Raw genomic sequence first — 13,234 nt, forward strand, 5'->3', positions numbered from 1 at the left:
AATTTCCAGTACAGAATTTTTTATTTTTATTTTTTTTGAGACAGGGTCTTTCTCTGACATCAAGCTGGAGTGCAGTGGCACTATCATAGTTCACCATAATCTCAAACTCCTGGGTTCAAGCGATCTTCCCATCTTACCCTCCCAGGTAGAGATGCACGCCACCACGCCTGGCAAATTTTTAAAACTTTAATGGAGAAAGGGTCTTGCTATGTTACCTAGGTTGGTATTGAAATCCTAGGCTCAAGCAATCCTACCAAATTGGCCTCCCAAAGTGCTAGGATTACAAGTGTGAGCCACCACACCTGGTACTTAACAGGCATTATTGATAGAGAACCCATATAAATAAAAGCTCTTAGAGATCTCCAATAATTTTTTTTTTTTTTGAGACAGAGTCTCGCTTTGTTGCCCAGGCTAGAGTGAGTGCAGTGGCATCAGCCCAGCTCACAGCAACCTCAAACTCCTGGGCTCAAGCAATCTTCCTGCCTCAGCCTCCCCAGTAGCTGGGACTACAAGCATGTGCCACAATGCCTGGCTAATTTTTTCTATATATATTAGTTGGCCAATTAATTTCTTTCTATTTATAGTAGAGATGGAGTCTCGCTCTTGCTCAGGCTGGTTTCAAACTCCTGACCTCGAGCAATCCACCCGCCTTGGCCTCCCAGAGTGCTAGGATTACAGGCGTGAGCCACCGCACTTGGCCTCCAATAATTTTTAATAGTATGAAGGATTCTTGAGATCAAAAGATTTGAGAACCTACTGCTATAGGGCATAGGAATTTCAGGAGCAAAAAGGAAATTATGTGGCTGGGCCTATAGTTCCAGCTACTTGGGAGGTGGAGGAGGGAGGATTGCTTGAGGCCAGGAGTTCCAGGCTGCAGTATGCTATGATCAGGCCTGTAAAGAGCCCCTGTACTACAACCTGGGCAACTAAGCAAGACCTCATTTCTTTAAAACAAAACAAAAAAGGAATTACCATACTGGTACCACAGTATCTCAAGCAGAAGTAGGTTTCAGAGTCATTTATTCAATGAACACTATGAATAGCTAATATGTACAAAACACTATATTAGATACACAGTTTTGTGGGGGAAAACAAGCCCCAAAGCAGAGCCCAACCTAAAGGTCACCCCAAAGAACAGGGCAGTTCAGAATCTACAGTACAACAGTTACATTCGAGATCTCTCAAACTGAAACAATAATTGAGACTATCAAGATAGAAGCAAAAGAAACTACTGTAACATGTTTTTCTTAAGGAGTATATGCAGATTATATTTTTGTAAATCCAATCATTCTAATGTGCTAGAAGAGTTCTACTGAAAGGAACACTAAAGACTAAAGCATTTGTCTTACATAGCCAAAAAAAAAAAAAAAAAAGACTAAAGTGAGCCGGGCACAGTGGCTTATGCCTGTAATCCTAGCACTCTGGGAGGCCAGAGTGCTAGGATTGCTCGAGGTCAGGAGTTCGAAACCAGCCTGAGCAAGAGCAAGACCCCGTCTCTACTAAAAATAGAAAGAAATCAATTGGCCTACTAAATTAGCCAGGCATGGTGGCGCATGCCTGTAGTCCTAGCTACTTGGGAGGCTGAGGCAGCAGGATTGCTTGAGCCCAGGAGTTTGAGGTTGCTGTGAGCTAGGCTGATGCCACTGCACTCACTCTAGCCTGGGCAACAAAGTGAGACTCTGTCTCTAAATAAATAAATAAAAATAAGACTAAAGTGAATTCATGCCAAAGTGGTAGAATAAACCCATCATTCCTTTATCTTTTTTAAATGGTTGAATAATTATATAACTTAATGCATTTGCTTAAAGTGGAAATACAAACGAATCAGTGATAACCACTGATTTTCCTGCTTTCTCCCCTGAGGGTATAAACCATGATTTATTCACCTTTTTATCTTTGGCACATAGTTTGATATCTGACATAGCCAAGGCTCCAATATATAAATGTTAAAGAATGAACAGATGAACAAATGGGTAAAAACTCCTTAACTAAAAGGTGAAGTATTTCAAGGAAATGAAATTCAAACTCAGCCTTGTCCTCCTGGGTCATCAGATAGCCTTCTAGCTCTGTGTTTATGAAGTGTAGGTGAAAGCCACTAATTTCTGGGGAATGAGTAGAAATTCAAGTTAACCAATTTCAGTCTATAACTGGAGATTTCCTCAAGAAGAGTTAAACACATGACCCTCCCTCTGTGCCTATAATTGAGCCTTTTTACAAATGCTGACACTACTCAAAAGCTAAAGACTACAAGGAATATCCTTTTAAGAAATCTACCTCTAGGCCGGGCGCGGTGGCTCACGCCTGTAATCCTAGCTCTCTGGGAGGCCGAGGCGGGCGGATTGCTCGAGGTCGGGAGTTCAAAACCAGCCTGAGCAAGAGCGAGACCCCGTCTCTACTATAAATAGAAAGACACTAATTGGCCAACTAATATATATAGAAAAAAATTAGCCGGGCATGGTGGCGCATGCCTGTAGTCCCAGCTACTCGGGAGGCTGAGACAGAAGGATTGCTTGAGCCCAGGAGTTTGAGGTTGCTGTGAGCGAGGCTGACGCCACGGCACTCACTCTAGCCTAGGCAACAAAGTGAGACTCTGTCTCAAAAAAAAAAAAAAAAAAAAAAAAAAGAAATCTACCTCTGGAGCCCATTCTTTGAAGTGAAGTATCACAAGAATGGAAAAACAAGCACATGTACTCACCGTTAAATTGGTAGTAATTGATCAACACGTACGCATATGGAAGTAACGTTCATTGGGTGTTGGACAGGTGGGAGGAGGAAGGAGGGGATGGATAAATTCACACCTACCGGTGCAGTGCATGCTGTCTGGGAGTTGGGCACGCTTGTGGCTCTGACTCAGGCAGTGCAAAGGCAATGTATGTAACCAAAGCATCAGTACCCCTATAATATTCTGAAATTTAAAAAAAAGAGAGAAATCCTGGCTGGCACAGTGGCTCATGCCTGTAATCCTGGCACTTCGGGAGGATGAGACAGAAGGATCACTTGAAATCAGGAATTTGGGACCAGCCTGAGCAACGTAGCAAGACCCTTAGCTGGGCATGGTGGCGCATGCCTATAGTGCCAGCTACTTGGGAGGCTGAAGCAGGAGGATTGCCTGAGCCCAGGAGTTTTGAAGTTGCAGTGAGCTCTTATGGCACCACTGCACATTAGCCCTGGCAACTGAGACTCGGTATTAAAAAAAAAAAGAAAAAGAAATTCTGTATTTTCAGAAGAGATATAATAGAGTGTGATTATTCTCACTGCTTATCAGGGCTGTGCAGCTCCCCATGTACATTTATAATAACTACTTGACAAACTTGTTTATAGATCATTAACTACTGAGAAGATATATGCAGAAATGCAAAAATAGAGCAATGCTTGGCTAGAAGCCACTGTCAATTGGAGATCACTCAAAACAGAATATACCAGGAAATAGGCCAGGCGCAGTGGCTCACGCCTGTAATCCTAGCACTTTCGGGGGACAAGGCAGGAAGATCACTCCAGGTCAGGAGTTCGAGACAAGCCTGAGCAAGAGCGAGACCCTGTCTCTACTAAAAGTAGAAAGAAATTAGCTGGACAAAAGTAAAAAACAGGTGAAATGAATGTTGATAATGTATTTTGTTTATCCTCGTAAATTCTTATCTAGGAAAAGTGGTTTGGTTTTTTTAAAAAATATATATATATATATTTTTTATTTTTTTTATTTTGGGGTCTTCCAGGAAAGACCAGAAAACCTGCTAGACAAATTCTAAAAGAGCTGTAACACTAGGATTTTTTTTTTTTTTAATTAGTGGTTATGGTTAACTCCTTTTGCAGTAACACCTCAACCAACTTCCCTAAAGATAAAATAGGACTAGATCCAAATACAGAGGCCAAAACTTGGTAGATCTTTTAGAAGACAGCTTTTATTTACCTAAAAACACTCTTGGAGAATAAGATGGAGTCTCGTTATTTTGCTCAGGCTGGTCTCAAACTCCTGGGTTCAAGCAATCATCCTGCCTTGGCCTCCCTAAGTGCTAGGATTACAGGTGTGAGCCACCATGCCCTGTCTCATTAATCTCTTTTTTTACCCATCTAAGAGACCCTAGTTTTCTGAAACAGCAAGTGGCTATAGCAAAAATATCTGACATGTTTCTTCTCAATGATGAATACACTGTCTCCAGGAATAAGTCAGGAACCTGACCTCAGGCATGACAATACAGAATGATCTGTGGAGCATCAACACCCACTATGCAGAAAGGGCCAGGGCAAGAAGTTTTGCCAGAGAAAGGAGGGACATAGGAGGCTTCTGACCATCTGGAACTTATTAAGGGAGGTGAGTTCTTAGATAAGGGTAGGGCCATGTGCCTATCTTTTACAGTCTTGCTCTACTGGATCTGCAAACCTCATTTAATCCTGTGATTTACAATTCAGTAATGCCCAACAGAATACCTTTAGGGATGCAGTGGCATGGGCTGTCTTCCTTATAACCAAGTCAGCATCTATGGCCATTCTTCTCAAAGACTCTCCCCCCCACTTGGAGGACCTACTAATATTGGGCCACAATGCTGTGATATGACATGAATCTGGGAGGATGGCAGCAGGCCTGTCAGGAAAAGGAAAAAAAGCTTTGTTTCCACATAGACAGGAAGTGGAGAGAAGAAGGGAAAAAAAAGGCAGTATTTGTCAGAGGTAGTAAGGCTTACAAGAGGAAGATGAAATGTGTTATTAAGAAATACGCATTAGAAAATGAGTCACTACTCTTGTCTGTTATGACAGGCCAGCAAGTAAGTCTGTTTAGTACCCAGTGAGAAAGAATGGTATTAAGAAGGCTCTTTAGACACCCCAGTGAGGTTGCCCTGAATTAATGAGAGAAGAGGGGACTGGAACAATGAATGAGCAGCAGTGAGGGCTCTCGTTCTCCTGTATAATTCACAAAATAATTCTTTTCTGGCAACATAAAGCTCCCATTGCAATATATTCAAAATGGATGAGACTATATGGATCTGATGGTATCAATATTAAGTCTCAAGCTTTTACTTGATCCCAAGGAAAAAGTACTCAAGAGACTAAGATTCAATTTAAGTCAGACCCAACAGACCTAAGTTGGACTACAATTTCCCTCAGGTTTCAGTCAGCAACATAAAATAAGCAACAAGTGGAAAGGTTTATCTCAATCTCTCTCTCTTTTTTTTTTTGAGACAGAGTCTTGCTCTATCGCCCAGGGTAGGGTACAGTGGCATCATCATAGCTCATGGCAACCTCCAATACCTGGGCTCAAGCAATCTCCCTGCCTCAGCCTCCTGAGTAGCTGGGACTACAGATTCACACCACCATACCTGGCTAATTTTTCCATTTTTTGCAGCAATGGCATGTCACTCAGGCTGGTGCCAAACTCCAGGCCTCAAGTGATTCTCCTGCCTTGGCCTCCCAAAGTGCTAGGATTACAAGTGTGAGCCACTGCACCTAGCCTGTTTCTTTCTTTCTTTCTTTTTTTTTTCCAGATACATGGCATGCAGCTAGCCTGTTTCTTTTGATAGGGGACAGGGGGTAGTGTATGTGTAAAAGGAGATGGGAGAAAGAGAGAAGCTATAGAAAAGTGCACAACATGTGAATATAGTGTGGTGAAATTTAAATACAGAAACAAATTATAATTTTACCTCTCTTAAACCAAACATCTATTCCAGATTAAAGATCTAGATTCTGGGTTACCCTTCTCAATCATTAAGTATTTACTGACCACACACTACACTTAGGCACTGTGCAAGGGTACAGGCCACCACAACGCAACCAGTCAATAGAGGTCCACAAAGGAAAGCCTCAGTTATTTGGTAGGTAACAATTGCCTCTCTGCAGTTCTTTAGCAATATAAATAGTTAGCTAGACACAAACACTTATGGCAAATGGCTTTTCAAGTCATCCTCATCAGATAAGGCTATAGTTCTCCAGGGAATGTGAAAACTTAAAAGATAAATGCTCAGTGTGGTTGAAGTTAAGGGAAAATGAGGACTACTTGTAAAGTCTGCATTTATTCTTTGGAGATTTCTGAAACAAATAGAGACCATTTATCAAGGGGCATGGTGTAAGTCTCATTAAAACATGCAGTGACAATCTGAAACAAACAAAAAATGCAAAATTCAAATCAAACAAGTTATACTAAATAACCAAGAATAGGATTAGTATGAATTTGTTTTCCAAATACTAGAATACTAGGAACAGAAGGTTAAATCTTAACACTTGAAAGGGGGTTTAAGGAACAGGAAAAAATGGCTATATTATCCAGTGGAAAGAGCACTGGACTGGGGAAAAATGACCTGGATCTTGGTTCTAGGTCCTCCCCCAGGTGAGTATGCAACCTCTGAAAAGCCAACAGGATGTTTCTAAGCCTTAGTTTACTGTCTGTAAAAGAAGGTTGGAGTTTTAGATCTTAATGTCTATGACTACCACATGAATTGCTTCTATAAATTGTAATAGGTGGAATTTGAGAAATGAGAAAATGTAGGTAAGATGACCAATTGTCCTGATATTTCTGATATGTCTTTTACTACACTGTGAGAGTGGCTTCCTTTACCAGCACAGTAAGAGAGGAATTGGTAATTTAGCAGTCAATTCTATTACTGAGGTAGTGAGTCTTAAACAGAAACAAAATAGCAAGACTGTTTCTAAGGTTAAGTTTTCCCAAGAGCAAACATGAGACAAAACAAGGTACCTGTCCTTACTGGCCAAGAAATAATCACACTAGAATGCTTTCAGCTTAGCATTCCCATCCACTTGTATTCCCTTGACGACTGGGGCACCATAGAAACATTCAGATAGAATTCCCACAGGTAAAGGATCCTTTCCAGCTACTCTGCCAGAGGATATATAAGACTTAGCCATCTGGGGGAACCCTTTGGTTCTGAAAAAGGTACAAGTTCCTGAGGACCTAGGAAAAGCATTTAGATCTTTGGGTTTCATTTGCTTCAATGTAAAAGCATCTTTATTTTTGCACTTGAAGCACTTTGATGATGATAAACACAATGAATAAATGGATGAGTGAGTGACTAGCTAAATATAACAAATATTCTGAAAGATTTTTTTTTTTTTTTTTTGAGACAGAGTCTCGCTTTGTTGCCCAGGCTAGAGTGAGTGCCGTGGCGTCAGCCTAGCTCACAGCAACCTCAAACTCCTGGGCTCAAGTGATCCTTCTGCCTCAGCCTCCCGAGTAGCTGGGACTACAGGCATGCGCCACCATGCCCGGCTAATTTTTTTATATATATATCAGTTGGCCAATTAATTTATTTCTATTTTATAGTAGAGACGGGGTCTCGCTCTTGCTCAGGCTGGTTTTGAACTCCTGACCTTGAGCAATCCGCCCGCCTCGGCCTCCCAAGAGCTAGGATTACAGGCGTGAGCCACAGCGCCCGGCCTGAAAGATTTTTGTTAAATATAATAGGTGGAACATGACGGCTCACATGTGTAATCCCAGCACTCTGAGAGGCCAACATCAGAGAATCAGTTGTGGCCAGGTTTTGAGACCTGACTGGGCAACATAGTGAGATTCTGCCTCTACAAAAAAAAAATTTTTTTTTAAATTAGCTGGGCACAGTGGTTCATGCCTGCAGTCCTAGTTACTCTGGAGGCTGAGGCAAGAGGATCGCTTGAGCCCAGGGAGGTTGAGGCTGTAGTGAGCTGTGGTCATGACACTGCACTCCAGCTCGAGTAACAAAGCGAGACACTTGTCTCAAAAAAAAAAGAAAAAAAAAAAGAAAAAAATATATATATAGTAGACAAATCAAAGAAGCAATCTAAAACAGATAATACTATCTTTTCAGAAAGATACAGATTATTTTATCTGTAACATATTCCCACCCTAGAAAGGTATTCCTGCATTACAATCATTTATGCTCTGGATAAAGGCAAAATGGACAGAAGATATTCACATGCCACCCTCAATACCTAAAAACTGTGCAGAAAGAAGTCTCCTTTCTTGGTCTGAGTGGACTTGATCAAAATCACCCACAGCTATAAGTCCACATTACAAAATCACCACATCAAATCCTTAGTGAATATTTTTATTTTAGCAGATATTATCCACCCCAAGAAAAGTGAAATCACTTTTACCAAGAGCACATGGTTAGCCAAAGTATGCTGCAATTCTTTAGATGTTTGCAAATTATGTCTGCAATTTTTTAGATGACACCTGTCATCTAATAAGCCCTATGGCTCTCCATTCCTTCAAGATGACCACTCCTCCTTCCATCTGAAGCCCTAAAGCCTGTTCTGCAGCTAATCTGACATCTTTCCAAATTTTGGAAGCCTCAGGCTCCAGCACACTCTATTCCAAAGAGACTACAGAAACAAATTACATCTATTTCAGATTAAATATCTAGATTCTGGGTTACTCCTCGGGGCATCTGAATAGATGAGGTGAACCCTTCTCAATCATTAAGTATTTACTGACCACAAACAAACAAACAAACGTCCTATCAACAAACAAACATGCACGAGCTGACAAATCAAAAGGACTAGGGCCTTACTAATGCTGTTCCCCTCAACTTTCAGAAACTGAAGTGTCCTCACAAATCTTGGATTCTGATGAACCCACTCCTTTTGCTTGGAACGTTTGGCGCCTGCGTTCACCTCTCAGCTTCCATGGCCGCAACTATTTCTGTTTCTCCTGGCCCCTTCCTGTCTTTCGCCTCCGAGTCTCTGTGAGAACTCACACTCAAACTGTTTCCTAGTCTGTAGGACCCTTGGAGGTTGGGAGGAGGCGTGTAAGACCCCAAGCGACCTCAGGGGTCTGACGTTGAAGGCGTCCAGCGTTCCCCTTGATCCTCACCCTTTCACTTGCCCACGCCCCGAACTCCCTGTCTCTATCCAGGTTTCATGACCACCTCGGCCACGCTGCGAGCATCACTCGCCACGGCCCAGGCTTCCCCAGCCTAGCTTCCGGGCTTTCCCTTCAGTTCTGCTTCCCGCCCTCGGCCTCTCCCGCGGCGCTGCGCCCAAGGCTGGCGCCCAGCCCTCCTCGCCGCTTGCTCGCGGGCTCTCACCGCTCGAAGAGCAGCCTCACGGAGAAGATGCCTGCCGCCACTGGGAACGCCGAGAAGATGTGTTGGGCGCGCGGGTAGCCGTAGCCATCGCCCGGCCCTTCTAGGTCAGCCCAGCTCACGTTCTGGGGCAGCCAGAAGCGCTCGCTCCACAGCCAGCCCCACAGCAGGCCTAGGGGTCCCGCCGCCGCTGTCGCCATCTTACGCCCGCCCCGCAGCCACCGCCGCCACAGCCTCAGCAGCGGCCACAGGCAACGGAACCCACGGGGAGGAAGCCCCGGGGCGGGGCCGGGCCGGCGGCCACCCTCTTCCGGCCCCTTTTTGTCCCGGCACGGATTCACCGCCCATATCGCCTCCCCGCCTACCTCCTTCACCGCAGCCTACCGGACCGCCTCCGTGGGACCCAGTCTCCCAGCCTGGCCACGCCCCTTCCCGAGCCTCTGACTTGGCCCCAGCCTAGCCCAGAAGCCCCGCCCCGCCTCCGTACAGCCCTGGCCCCACCCACCACAGACCCCTCAAATCTCGCCCCGCCCATTTTTTGCTTCTCCTCCTCCCTCACTTGGCCACCCACCCACGGCCACGCCCCTTATTTCCGAGCTAGCTGCCTTATGGGGACGCTCCTCTTTCTCAGCCCGGCCGAATCAAATCCGTTCCCGCTCCCAGCCAGGCCGTACCTATGTCGTCTTCACTCCCAGCCTCCCTCAGGCCTGGGCTTATCTTGCCACCTCACTGGCCCCGCCTAGTACTTTTCACCACCAGCATTCTTTTTTTGCTTCCAATTATTTCCTCCCTTTGGGCCCCTCCATGATCTCAACACCCATTCACTGCTTCATTCCTTAAAAATTATAGTCACTTTTCCTAAGAAAAATGAACTTATAAAAATCCTTTTATTTTTCTCATGGGGAAAAGGAAATGGAAGACAAGCTACATGAAAAGGGAGACACCCAAAGGAAAATACATGTAAAGGCAAAAGAAAAATATTTAAGGAGGTTTTCTACATGCCCGATATGGCACGGAAACTTTTACAAAGATTATTTTCCTCCTTCTATGAAGTGGATGTTGTTGTCCCCACTATTTTATGGATAAGTAAACTGAAGTCCAGAGGCCAAGATTATGTAAGAAGTAGTAGCCAGAAAGTCTTTAGACTCCAGAACTCTGAGCCCTTTATCCCCCATAAACCACCTTCATTTTAGGTTATCAAACTGAACATTGAACTCTTTTGTGGATCTTCATAAACAGGGAAGGGAGCCATAGACAAGGCACCTTCAAAAGCCTAAGCTAAATTGTCCCCCAACTGCCTCAAACCCTGAAACCTATGACCTGTTAAAAGCCAGCTACAAGGTTAGTTACTAGAGGCTAACTAGAATGATCTTAAAAAATATATTAAAATAAGTAAATCTCTACCTCTTATCTGAGGATAAAGTAACTTTATAACTAATAAGGCCTGCTTATGTCAGAATTAAAGGGTTTCAAAGGAAGGAAGAGAAAAAAAACCCAGCAGTGGCCGGGTGTGGTGGCTCTTGTCTATAATCCTAGCACTCTGGGAGGCCAAGGCAGGAAGATCCCTTGAGCTCAGGAGTTCAAGACTTGAACAAGAGTGAAACCTGTGTCTAGTAAAAATAGAAAAATTAGCCCTGTGTGGTGGCGTGTGCCTGTAGTCCAGCTACTCGGGAGGCTGAGGCAGGAGTATCACTTGAGCCCAGGAGTTTGAGGTTGGTGGCAGAGTGAGACTCCGTCTCAAAAAAAAAAAAAAAAAAAGAAAAGCTATACCAAGGAGTAAACTGAAGGGTTTGCTTTAGCTCAGTGCTTCTCAAACTTCAGCGTGCATCAGCTCAGACATTAGTTTGTCCTATCTCCCACATGGAGAGTTTAAGTTTTCTGGATCCCATCCAGAGAGATTCTGCTTTCCAGAGATTGGAGGTAGGGCCCATGAATTTACATTTCTAACAAATTTATAGGTGATGCCACTGCTGCTATTCTGGGAACCATGGCCTGAAGCCATTTTCATCCAAATCCAGCAATATCTTCATGGTATAACTACACTATATTCAAGACATATTTTTAAAGGAAGTAAACCTCCTACCCCTGGGGCCTATGGAATTTAAGTCAGAGCCCCCAAGCAACAGAGAACATGCTAATTTGGCATGTGCATGATCTTGTTCTGAGGCTCTATTTACAATTTTATCCCCAGAAAAACGCATTTGTACCTACAATTGTCAACTTCTTGGCTGTTAGAAAACATATTGCTAATAAAATACATAATGAAAGCAAACTTTGTACAGTTTTCACTTTGGCCAGGAGTGATCTGACTGGTATGCTGCTGGAACCAAGTTGCCCTTGTAGCAGTCATGAACAGTCTCTTTAATCATCTCAAGCCATCTCAAGTCTGGCTCCTTTTTCTACTTCACCAACAGAAAAATTCTACTTCACCAACAGAAAAATTCGTATCATCCTATTGCCACCACTGACATACCAAATCCAAACAAAGCTGCCTTCACTTAAAGAGCTTAAAGAACAAATGATTAACACTTTTTGTTTAGCTTGGAGTTGTTTTCTAAAAATGTTTAGTATTTAGTATTATCTGGTCCTTTCATTATATTGAGTCTGGAGCTACTACTTGTTCCTACTCTCTGTACCTATGTCTATCTCTGCCTTTGAAAGGTATATAATAAGGGTAATCTCAGTCCCCAAGAACCTGATATATGGTGACATACTCAACTTATATCCATAGGCACTCAGACTTTTTTGTATAAAGTCAGTGCATATAGTACCATGTAGAGGTTAGAGCAGCAAAAAGCATGTCACACAAACTCAAGCCAGGACTGGATATTTTAGAATGTCAGTGGGATTTTTCATTTTTTAAAAATTTTTTCTTTGTCCAGCAGGCAAGAAGAAGGGATTTCTAAATGACTTCAGTCTGATGTGGGAGCAAGAGTAGGAAGTAGTATCCTGCCATCAAGTCAGAAGACCAGGCAAGACCCTGGAACACACAGGGACCCTGGAAAATGTATAGATGACTCAAAAAGCACATCCATCTCTCCAAGGAAATCCACATTTCCACCTTACTGTAAAAAAAGAAGAAGAAAAAAAAGCCTTAACAATTGGGGCAGTTGCCTGTACTAGCAAGAGAATCAAACAATCAAAAACACATCTTGGCCGGGCGTGGTGGCTCACGCCTGTAATCCTAGCACTTTGGGAGGCCGAGGCAGGTGGATTGCTCAAGGTCAGGAGTTCAAAACCAGCCTGAGCGAGACCCCGTCTCTACCAAAAATAGAAATAAATTAATTGACCAACTAAAACTATATATACAAAAAAAAAAAAAAATTAGCCAGGCATGGTGGCGCATGCCTATAGTCCCAGCTACTCGGGAGGCTGAGGCAGTAGGATCGCTGAGTCCCGGAGATTGAGGTTGCTGTGAGCCAGGCTGACGCCACGGCACTCACTCTAGCCTGGGCAACAAAGTGAGACTCTGTCTCAAAAAAAAACACAAAAAACAAAAAAAAACCCACATCTTGGCCAGGCGCAGTGGCTCACGCCTGTAATCCTTGCACTCTGGGAGGCCAAGGCGGGTGGATTGCTCGAGGTCAGGAGTTTGAAACCAGCCTGAGCAAGAGTGAAACCCCATCTCTACTATAAATAGAAAGAAATTAATTGGCCAACTAATATATACACAAAATATCAGCCAGGCATGGTGGATGGTGGCGCATGCCTGTAGTCCCAGCTAATCGGGAGGCTGAGGCAGCAGGATTGCTTGAGCCCAGGAGTTTGAGGTTGCTGTGAGCCAGGCTGATGCCACTGCACTCACTCTAGCCTGGGCAACAAAGCAAGACTCTGTCTCAAAAAACAAAACAAAAACAAAAACAAAAACAAAAACAAAAACAGAAACACATCTTCCCCGAGTGGAAAACAAGTCCATTTTCAGAAGAGGCATTTGGAAATTCCATTTAGCACATTAGGTGTAACTGCAAAGTGAATTATTAAATGTTTAGTACAATAAATAAAAAACACCACTTGAATTGGTAAAACAAGTAGCTCATTTTGAATACAAACTTTAAATTCTCTTGCCACGGTGCTTGCAATTTTCCAGAAAAATGTGTCTCCCTACAGGATGAAAATTCAAGATTAGCTCAACATTACCACCTAGTGGTACGATGTATTGATCACACTTCTCTTCTTAAAACATATTACAGTACTCCTGTTTGTCTTTTCTTCCCAAACTGCTAAAGTGA

The 13,234-nt window shown here is 43.3% G+C and overlaps 1 protein-coding gene and 1 non-coding gene across 4 annotated transcripts in view; both read right to left on the minus strand.

The window, feature by feature from the left end:
- Nucleotides 1-9,321, minus strand: part of CERS5 (ceramide synthase 5) — a 29,503-nt gene extending 20,182 nt beyond the window's left edge. For 2 of the 3 annotated variants that reach the window (XM_012762055.3, XM_076007244.1), the window contains exon 1: nucleotides 9,009-9,317. In XM_012762055.3, coding sequence (XP_012617509.2) covers nucleotides 9,009-9,205 — 197 coding nt within the window. In that variant the 5' untranslated portion in view covers nucleotides 9,206-9,317. Of the gene's footprint in view, nucleotides 1-9,008 lie in introns of all 3 variants that reach the window. The other variant, XM_012762067.3, reaches the window with a different exon arrangement.
- LOC142873570 (U7 small nuclear RNA) lies at nucleotides 3,701-3,762 on the minus strand. The gene has a single exon (XR_012921575.1). It is a non-coding gene; the product is annotated as a U7 small nuclear RNA (small nuclear RNA).
- Nucleotides 9,322-13,234: the final 3,913 nt, after the last annotated feature.

This window comes from Microcebus murinus, chromosome 10, assembly GCF_040939455.1.
Source record: "Microcebus murinus isolate Inina chromosome 10, M.murinus_Inina_mat1.0, whole genome shotgun sequence".
NCBI classification, from domain to species: domain Eukaryota; kingdom Metazoa; phylum Chordata; class Mammalia; order Primates; family Cheirogaleidae; genus Microcebus; species Microcebus murinus.